This window comes from Manis pentadactyla, chromosome 4 (genome assembly GCF_030020395.1).
Source record: "Manis pentadactyla isolate mManPen7 chromosome 4, mManPen7.hap1, whole genome shotgun sequence".
Taxonomy (NCBI): Eukaryota; Metazoa; Chordata; class Mammalia; order Pholidota; family Manidae; genus Manis; species Manis pentadactyla.
The window spans coordinates 86,709,958-86,720,693 of NC_080022.1; the positions used below are offsets into that span (position 1 = coordinate 86,709,958).

General features: G+C 38.0%; 1 protein-coding gene and 1 long non-coding RNA gene across 3 annotated transcripts in view; both read right to left on the bottom strand.

Annotated features, from left to right (window-relative positions):
- Positions 1–10,095, bottom strand: part of DBT (dihydrolipoamide branched chain transacylase E2) — a 65,799-nt gene extending 55,704 nt beyond the window's left edge. Inside the window, exons 1-2 of one of the 2 annotated variants that reach the window (XM_036883859.2) lie at positions 10,004–10,095; positions 1,963–2,086 (exon numbers count right to left, since the gene is read on the bottom strand). In XM_036883859.2, coding sequence (XP_036739754.1) covers positions 1,963–2,086; positions 10,004–10,054 — 175 coding nt within the window. In that variant the 5' untranslated portion in view covers positions 10,055–10,095. Of the gene's footprint in view, positions 1–1,962; positions 2,087–10,003 lie in introns of those variants that run through there. The other variant, XM_057500467.1, reaches the window with a different exon arrangement.
- Positions 5,572–9,918, bottom strand: LOC130683385 (uncharacterized). Its single transcript, XR_008997075.1, has 3 exons — positions 9,854–9,918; positions 7,762–7,898; positions 5,572–7,671 (listed from the first exon to the last, which is right to left on the bottom strand). It is a non-coding gene; the product is annotated as an uncharacterized LOC130683385 (long non-coding RNA).
- Positions 10,096–10,736: the final 641 nt, after the last annotated feature.

Below are 10,736 nucleotides of genomic sequence, written 5' to 3' on the forward strand. Positions count from 1 at the left end.
CTTTAATCCTCTAATTTTAGAAACAAACCTCTCTTGCAGGAGTGTGGTGGATGGAGATGGGAAGGGGTGACAGAGAAAGCAGTTAGGAGACTATTATGGTTAAGAAACAAGCATGAAATTTAATATAATTATATATTTTCAAAGTTATCTGAAAAGGAGAATGCAGATTTAGGAAACAAATATGATGTAAAATTAAAAGCTCTTGGTAATCAACTTGATGTGAGACAGTGGCTCCAGGTTTCTAGCTTAATTAGTTACTGAGTTAGGGAAACAGAAAGAGGACGGACCCCAAGCACGTAGAATAGTGCCTTGGCACATAGTAGGTGATCAGTAAATATTGAACTAATTTATTACCACAACAATACAATAAGTTAAATGCTATAATTACTTCCATTTTCCAGATGAAGAAACAGAGAGAAAATATTAAGTAACTTTTTTTGAAGTTACACTGCTAGTTATTGGTAGACCAAGAACCCAAAGCTCTTAAGCATTCAGAGACAACAGCAGGAAAAGTTGGAAGTTTCTGCTTGAGTGACCTCTATTTTTTTCTGAGAAATAAAAGATTCTATTTAACAAGATTCTATTTAAAAATAGAATCTTTTTAAAAGTGGTGAAGATAAGTTTAAGTTTTACCTATCTTAAGCTGCTGTGGAAGATGACACATAAAATGCCTGTGGAAGGATGGATTGATTGCAGGGACTGGATCTGCCTGGAATTCCCCAATTTTTCTTTAAGGCACCAAAGATCTGTCAAAAGCTTACAGGTGTAACAAAACTCTAGGGTTATAAACAGAACATCAGAAGAAGAAGGTTTAGTGCCCTTGCCAAATCTAATACTTAATGCCTCAGTTCTTGGCAGAGAGTAGAAAAAGAAGATGGTTAAATGAAAAAAAAGCCTGGAAACTTTCTATTTAGGAGCACCTCAGGCTGGTTTCATCACACAATCTTAACATGACAGATTAAGTGCCTCATTCAACAAACAGAAATGCAGTGAGCACAAGGACATAACCCATTAAGTCAACAGTTTAGTTTGTCTGAGACAGTTATATCAGTGCTGACTATTGCACTTAGGAGTCAGATGATAAACAACAGATGGCTGGAGACAACCGGTTCCCAACATTATGAAGACCAAGTAGTAAAGGCAAGTATGTGAAAGGGCAAAAAAAGATAGATAGAAATGGATAGGTTCAGAGATATCTATGTGTGGATAAAATGAGAGTTCCTGTGGCCAGGATTCTCACCTGGCCCTGGTTGGCTAGCTCACTACACACATGTGGGCAATACGTTGATATTGACTCTATATAAAGAGCTCCGCCCAGTGCTCTGGGTGACACGGTGGCATGGCTGGTAGGCTGCAGGAGAGCAGAGCAGAGGCTGGAGTGGTGGCAGCACCAAGGACGGCTGTGTGGGCAGAGGGGCCCAGAGGCAGAGACCAGCTTGCTGCATGCAGACTCACTCTGAGTGAACGGGATTTTAGTTATTGATCTGCCACTGTGGAAATAAAGTTGGGTATAATTCTATCACCCCAAGAATGTTTTACTGTCATTTCTTTGGTCACATTGAATCCATAGTGAACTTGCCTGGGGCTGAAACCCATTGGCAAGACACTATGGATAGAGCAAGGCTAGAAATAAAAGGTCAGCTCTTTTTAACTTTACAAGTCTTCAATTGCTTTTTTAAAAAGTACTAAGACACAATCATAATATAAGTTGGTCATGGGGATGGTGACTGTAGTACAGCATGGAGAATATAGCGAATGATCTGTAACACCTTACTATGTTGATAGACAGTAACCACACTAGAGGGGGTGAGGATTTAATAATATGGGTAACTGTTGAACCACTGTGTTGTATATCTGAAACCAACATAAGATTGTATACCAATGATAGTTTAATTAAAAAAAATACTGAATAAAATACAAAACATTGTTTTTATATAGGCTGTATTTTGAGATCATACTTACCAGCAGTTGTTTTCAGCAGCTGATGTGGCTGACTATACTTGAATGAAGGATAACGAAAGAAACACACATAATTTGGCTTCAAAACATGAACATTACTACATGTTTGAAAGTAGCGAACACAGATCTAGAGATGAGAAAACAAAAAAGTGAAAGCTTTTATAAATGCTCTTAATGGCTTATCTTTGTAAGTATATGTTGACTTTCAAGTCTATTCTAAAAGTGGAACAATTATCAAAATACAAACAATATGAAATTATCTAGGCTAAAATCTGAACACCTGGCACCAGTGGCAATCCGGTTTATGAAGGTTGGTTATTTCTTAGGCATTTCTGTTCATGAAATCAAAGGAATTCAAACCTGAGCACATACAGAATATTTTGTTGTTCTTTTATTTAGTAAAATTATATCCTAAGAGTCAGGTTCATTCATATACATTGATCCTTTCCTAAAATTCCTTATGAAAGTAAAGAAAATTTAACAATGTATTCTGTATAAACACAGCAGTTTGTAGGTGCATTTGAGTCATTAAAGAGTTTCTGAAATAAAACTACTAAAGAATTCAAAAGTGACTGTTAACCATCTAAAGACACTGAAAAACATGTAATATTGTACCAAAAGGTTTTTTATCATAATTTATAGGTATATCTTTAGTTTAACTATTTTATATAACATCTTAGTATTATATGAGGCAGTGTTACAGAAATAAGTAGGCTTGAATGTATTCAACTTGATATATTAAAACCTATGTGTCTGAAATATAGTATTTTATTTTGAAAGTTAATATTTCAGTGTTACTAATATCTGATTATATGTCTCACTTTTAAAAATAAACAGAAATTTCTAACCATGTATTTGAGAATACTGGTATATATCTGATATTTTTTCATTGATATAGGAGAGAATTACTTTTACTTAAAAAAAATTATTGTCATCATGTACTATATACTTTAGTGGCGATTTGCCCTTAAAATTGAAAAGTTATAGATGATCAGCTATGGAAGTACATTTTTCTGATAATATTCCTTTCTCTTAAAAAAAAAAAAAAGCAGTTCCTGTGTGGTGATCTCCAATAGGTTCTTCACAATGGTATAAACGTCATATCAAAGTGTGGGCAAAGGGTTTGTTTGTGTTTATACAGAGGATCAAAGCCTAACTTGGCTACCCAGAAAACGAATTAAGATATGATATGAAGAAGAACTTGCAACATCAACATCCTCTGGAAGAGTCATTCCAGAAGATGATCATCAAAAAACTTCAACAAAGATCCTGGCGCTGTTGCATTTGTAGCTGCATTCATCCCACTGGTTCCTGGACTTGCCATTGGAATGAAGAAGGAGATATCTAAGCTGGGCTGTGCATACAGTAAAACAACAAATTTGACTGGATCTATACTGTCAGAACTCAACCAAGAATTAGAAGTGCAAGTTGCAGTGCTCCAAAAATCGACTATAGACTATCTACTGTTAAAAGAACATACGGGATGTGAACAGTTCCCAGGAATGTGTTGTTTTAATTTGTCTGATTTTTCTCAAATTCAGTTAGACAATATCCATCACATCATTGATAAGTTTTCACAAATGCCTAGGGTACCTAACTGGTTTTCTTGGTTTCACTGGAGATGGCTAGTAATTGTAGGTCTGCTTTGGTTATGTAGCTGTATTCCTATTACGTTAATGTGTGTATGCAATTTAATTAGTAGTTTGTTAAAACCTATACATGCTTATGTTACTCTACAAGAAGATATGTCAAAGAAATAATCAATCTTCCCATGTTTCTTCCACCTGCTACTTCTATAGCTTTTCTTCTTCCTTCCTAATTACAACCCTTTAGTAGAATTAGTGCCTCATATCGAAAATTACAGAGTATCATAATTCTTCCAAGTGGTAAAGATACCTCAAGACAAATGCTGGGCATAGAAGCCACAGGGCATAAATCTGCAAAGAAGTAAAAAGCTAACCTTTTCAAAGAATATTGCTTCTCTGTCACTGACCAACTTTACATTTCCCTGTATGGCCCCGAAAGATGACTGGTTAGCCAGAGACGGGTAAGATCCCTCAAGGGATGAACAACCTAAGACAGGTACAGTTGCAGGAGGGCCATCAGGTGAGAAATTGGGGATCAACAGAGGTGAGGCTTAGAACCTCACCCCCCGTTTTGAGAGAAATCTTCTGCATCCGTGGATGTTTTGTTGCCCTTGTCTAGCTTGGATTAATACTTAGTCTATAGGCACACACCTGGTCATCTACATTTGCCCTCTTACAGCACTAAATTATGTTTTCTACCTTTATCTTGCATCTACCTACCACATCAGCATTTTATTTAAAATAATAATAATAATAATAAGGGAGAAATGTGGGATTCACATATAAATCAAGTATAAAAATCAAATGAATAATCATATCAGACTTAATTGTTTATAGTTCATGATGTGTGATCAAAACTGAAAGTTTCTGTGATATGACTGCCCTTGCACTGTGCACCATGTAAGAACTTATTCACTATGTAAGAACTTGTTCATTATGCTTCAGAAGATTGGAGACTGTTGAGAATTAGGCTTGGGGTTGATTAATGATTGTGCATTGAGTCCCCTATACAGAATTTTATTGTTGTTAACAACCATTTGATCAATAAATATGAGAGATGCCCTCTCAAAAAAAAAGGCATCAAAAAGCCTTGCTCTTTTAGAAACATTTAGAGCTTCCAGGCCCACACACACTCAGATAGTACTGATAATCCTCTCTCTGTTTGCAGGATTTGTAAGAGTTACAAAGAATAAAGAGCCACAATATTTTGTCAAAAAAAAAAATGCTTGAATCTGTGTTTTTCAGAAATAGAATGTCATTTCAAGATTAAGCAACTCTCCTCTACCTCTAAATTTTCACAATTAGTTCAACACTCCAAATATTTCTAGTTTCTTAAGGCACTAAATTTTCATTGAGGTATTCTGTCTTTCTCAGTCATAGCCAAATCACAGAGATTTCTCTCTTGGTGCTTGTAATTCTGTGATGGCTCCATAATTATAAACAGTGCACTGTAGTTGTTCTGAGACAAAATTGCCCTCTATGACTACAAAACAATGGGTTGAAATGAACTTGTTAGACTTTTTTTTCCTCTTCCATGAAAGTTACTAACATTAGAAAGAAAGAAATTTCTAATTTACATATAAATTAGAAAGAAATATGGAGAAAGAACTAAAACTCTTGCTGAAAATCAATCTGGAAACATAAAGAGCAGCGGCTAATTTTTATTCAAGATTCTATTGTAAGGCTTTATTCTGTTGTTAATGTCTAATTAGAATTTGGTGTTATTGTCTATGTTATCTACATTTATAATATGAAATGATAAATATAAATCTGTAATTTCTTTGAAAAACTTAGTTTAGAACAGGAACTTGTTCCAAAATATTTTATTTGTTGATCATGGGTGTGACAATTTTCACATAGTTAAGGTTATATAATATCTTGGGATAAACTGGTCATTGTATGGGCCATAAAGAATAAAATTGAAAAAAGAAAAAAAATTGAAAAGTTATAATACATATTATATTATGTATTATTATCATAATGCATATTTATAAACAAAAATTTTGGTTTCTTTCTAGCAGCAAGTGATATAAAACAAATATTTGGTTTACTGACAGGACTAATACATTTAAATTCTTACATGATATTTCACTTTAATTTCCAAGCTGTTACTGATTTCTAAAGGCAAAGAACAGAGGATCCCTTTCCTAAAACAATAATCTTAAACTATGCATCTTGGCTTTAAGAGATCATAATAAGGCAATAGATCTTTATAATATCTATATTTTATTCTTATTAACATTAACATTCAGGAAACATAAAGACTAATTAAAATAAGGAAAGCTAATAGCTTGAAACTTAGCAGCAGTGAAAGAATTCTTTTCCAAATACCCCCATTTTATGTATCCTTCCTTTCTCCTTCAACTCTTACAACTCTGGCTCAAAAATCAAAGAAGTATCAAAGGAGTAAATCAGAATCAAAGGAATAAATCAACCTGTCCCATCAGACATTATAAAACCTAGGGATAGTAAATGAAAGTTTTGAATTACATAGTTTCACATTAATTTAAATAAAATAGCTCATATTTTTAAAACCTTTGAAAATTAAACTACTAGAAGGTCCTACCTTGAACAACATAACTTTTACTGAGGAACTATTAATGGGTCAAGGGAGGCACAAACTATCAAACTTAACATTTAATCGAGTGCCTACTATGTGCTGGGTACCTTAAAGGCCTTCAAATGAATCATTTTCTTTACATCTCACAAATACCTTCGGGAAAAGGCATATGAGCGCTCTTTAACACATGAGCAATTGATGATCAGAGAGGTAAAGTAATTTGTCTGAGGTCACACTGTAAATCAATGGTAAACCTTAGCTCTGACGTCCAGTTAATTTGACTCAAAGCCCAGTCTCTTTCTATCATCTCACACTGATTTAATGTAGGATAAATTATCCCTGCTTTCAACTTAAACCTAATTGAGACAATACACCCACAAATGGATTCATGTGTTTGCATACACATACACACACACACTCTCATATGTCGACATGTATGCTCTCATTTTTTGTAAAAAGTATAAACAGTAGTGTTAAAGGACTTTAAGTAAAGAAACTTTTTTTTCAGGTTGTCTTGACCTGGGAAAGCTTGCTGGAAGAAAATGTAAGCTGGGCCTTACATAATAAGTATCAATAATTAAAGAGCAGAAGTGCCCTTTTAAGGCAGAGAAAAGAGCATAAACAAAAGGAACTTGATTAGCATTTCTCCTAGGGCAATGTTTAGCTTGATTTGGCTTGATGGAGCTTAAAAAAAGAACAGTGGCAGTAGCTCAAGGACCACACTTGTTTATGTCTGTAAATGTCAGGATGAGTCTGAACTCTGATATAACGGGCTGTTGAAGAAAAGGGATTAAGTAATTAATCTATCTGCGTTATTGATCAGATTACAACAGGCAAGAAAGGAAGAAGTTAGGAAACTATTATAATTTTGAGGCATGAAATGACAGGCTCCTGACTGGGGTCATTTACAGTAGAAAGAGAGAGGAAGCAACGTAAGTGCAACAGGTTTTACATGAAAATAGTGAGTGAATGGCAAGGCTACGAAACAGTAGTGAAGCTGCTGAATGGAAGGATAAAAAGGCAACAGAAGGGAGAGGAGGAACAAAAATTTTTTAAGCTATGAAAGACAAGGTATTTATTTCTAGAAACAGAACACAAAAAATAGGAGATGCAAAGAAGGTTTAGCAGATGAACATTAACAAGGAAATAAATAATAATATTTCAACAGTTTTTTATTGAGCACTCCTAAAGACAGGGATTGTGCTAGACTTGGGCTTTCAAAGCTAAATAAGATAGAGAACATAGTCCCTGAATTCAAGCTGCTTCCGCTATACTAAGGAAAGACAGACAAAATAGAAAAATTCAATGTAACAGTAAGTTAATCAAAAGTCAAATACTTGATGCAGTAGGGAAGTATAAAACACAACACAATAAGGCCTTCTTAATAATTTATTATAGGTGATAAGATCTCGTTGTTTATAACTTTTTATAACAGATGAAAAAAAGGGCTGTCTTTTCCTGAGTCATTCAATGAATGTTTATTGAGTACCTACTATGTGCTAGGCACTTAGGATTAGAAAACAACATAGATGCCAATTCCTTCCTTTACGTAGTGTAAAGTCCACACTGTGAAAGATAAAGACAAATAGGTGATTATAACACAGTGGTATAATATGGGAAACAGAGTGTTAAGGGAACACAAAGGAGAGAACCTACCTGGAGATAGTAACTTGAAGTAGCACCTAAGGGATGAGTAGGAGTCACTCACGAATGACTCATGTTGCATATAAGGCCAAAGGGGAATAAGGCAAAGTCTTTAAAGTAGAGGAAATACATTTGCAAAGGTCTGGAGTCTGGAATTGAAAGAGAAGAGAGCACAGTGTGTTCAATGAACTTAAGTTCAATATAGTTCAAGCATAGGGTAAGGGAGAGGGAAGTGTCAGAGTGGGGTTTGGGATGGCTAGATTTCAGCAAGGAAGGAAGCCTGGGAGATTGGAAAGGTCCAGATCAGAAACTGCCTCATTTGAATTCTGGACATTTTGGACATTTTGCTGAAAGCAGATGAAGCAAGGAGATGACATTTTTACTTTATAAGATTACCCTAGCTGCATACACTATGGAGCATGGGTTGGAGAGGTACAAGATTAGAGGCAGAAAGTCCAATTAGGAAGGACCAGGACACCTGCAGTTGGAGGCAGGTGGAGAATAATGGCGAGATTTTGGAGAGATTGACAGCCTAGAATCAAGAGGAACAGGTTTGAGAGCTTTGTTTTGGAGCCTAGATTCTGATGTGCTTTTGAGCCATTATGACAGACTTCGTGAGAAGGCTAAAGGCTAGCTCCTCCAAGATCCCTTGTGCTAGCAGTGGCCATGTAATATAGTTCTGGCCAGTGAGTCAGACCGGTACCATTCCTTCCTCCTTCCTGCCTTGAATATGAAACCACGAGAGAAAGGCCAAGTGAATTGTTGAAATGACAACCCTTGTAATGATGAGCTACTAACCAGCTGCCCTCTAACTCTGGGGTGCTTTTCATGCAGATACTTTATTTCTTATTTATTGGTTGGTTTTTTATGACATGCAGCTGAAAAAACAAATAATATTCATGCAATTGGATACTTCCAGGACTAAGGGGTGTGTGTGTGTGTGTGTGTGCGCGTGTGTGTATGTAATTGGATACTTCCAGGACTAAGGGGTTTGTGTGTGTGTGTGTGTGTGTGTGTCTCCGTCCCTAGAGTAGAGTTGCCTGCAAGACTGCCTTTAGGAATCATCATCATATAGACAGCACCTACCCAGGAAGTACAAGAAGTACAGAAGGCCAATGTTAAAGTCCTCAGAAACACCAATATTTAAAAGTCAGGCAGGGAAATAGGAGAAAGAGATTGGGATAAAGTGGCCAAAGACGTAGGAAAAATATCAGGAAGCTGGTACAGAAGCCAAGCACAGACAGCACTGTAAAGAGAGGCCAGTAACTAGTAAGATGCAAATATCAAGTTACACGTATCCTCTTGGAACTCCTCTCTGACACCGCACCCCTTACCCCAGATCTGTGCATCCTGGTAGTTCTCTGCACTTGTCCCATCACAGCATGTCTCGACCGTGTTGTAACCGCCTGTTACTGTGTCCACCTCTCTCTCTCTTTCCCTTGTCCTCTAGCACACGGCTGTAATCTCTGAGAGGGCAGGGATTGTGTCTGTCTTGTTCATATTTGCATCCCCAGTGCTTTAGCGGGCTCTTCAAAGGTTTTGTAAGATCAGGGGTCGGCCACTGTATAGGAAGATCTAAGGAACAGGGGTCCCAGGAAGAAAAACGCTATGTAGATGGGATGGAACACCATGATTACTGGGATGTTAAGTGTTTGCTGCTAAACTACTGTGTGTGAAAGTGGGTAATTGGAAGGGAGATTGTGGTGGGTGGTACCTATGATGATAAAAAGGTTGAAAAGACAGGTGGTAGGAGAGAAGTACAGGTCCAGATTATGAAGCTCCAGCTACCCAGTTCCTAGTTGGCAAGGGGCCCCTGGTGTTGTGCTTTGCCTGACAGGCTTTTCCCTCTGAACTGATGGATTTCCTGAAGCCAGAGGTCCTATTATGAGTGCCTGGCACACAGCGGGGGCTCAATAAATGGTTAATGAACAGATCTCTCCATACCCCCAGCGTGTATAACAATATCACGATGTCCGGCACTTAGAATGGTGCTCGAAGGCTACTGAGGTCTGGGTGTAAATGGAGCTAGAAGGCGACGGTGTTGCCACAGAAACGCGTCCGGGTAAGGGGAGGGAGTGGGTCTCCAGACTGGTCGCCTACCCACCTTTTCTGCCCTTTTTGCATGCATCCTTCCACCTCTCCCTCAATCGTGCTCTGCATGCGCGGCACTAGGAGAACAAAGTAACAGACCTCTCTCTGATGACTCCGGGCAAACCACTCCTACCCCACCTCACATCTGCCCCAAACTGCTTACCAGCCGCCCCGCTTTGAGGCTGCAGGTTCTCAGCACACGCACTGCAGCCATCTTATTCCGGAAATGACACAACCTCCGCGGTTGGAAGAGACGCCTCCGCGTAACCACCTATCGCAGCGGGAAACGCACGGACCTGAGAGGCCAATGGAGGGCGAAGGACCGAGCCTCCCACCGCACAGCCAACCAGCGGCGGGGCGGGGCCGGAGCTTCAGCCTAGGAATGCGGAGCCCCGCGGAGAGGTGCGGCACCCGGGGCGGAGCGGGATGAAGCCCAGATTTAATTTCTAGGATGAAGTTAGGCAGGGCACCGCTGTGTGCACCAACGCTCATGTTTTTGGTCCATGTGTTCGGGGAGATAGAGAGTGAAGGGAATACACAGGTAAGTTATGTTGAACTAGGACATGAGCCACGAATAGGAAAATATCCCCTTCAGCCAGTTTTGCAACCGCCTTGATTACAGTAATGATTACATTTCTGTAGTTTGTATCAAGGCTCTGTATCACCAGCTGAGTCACGAGTCTATACTGGGCCACTTCTCAGTGACTGGCATTTCTTACACACATTGAGTTTTCTTGATTATTGTGATTGACTTTTTTTTTTAATGGAAGATGAATAATGTTACCATCTTGTCTTAAAAAAAAAAACATGTCAACATTATCTTTTCTTCTTGGGGAATGTTGTTATATGCAGTGCCCACCATATGCAATGTACTTCACAGACATAACCTTGATTGA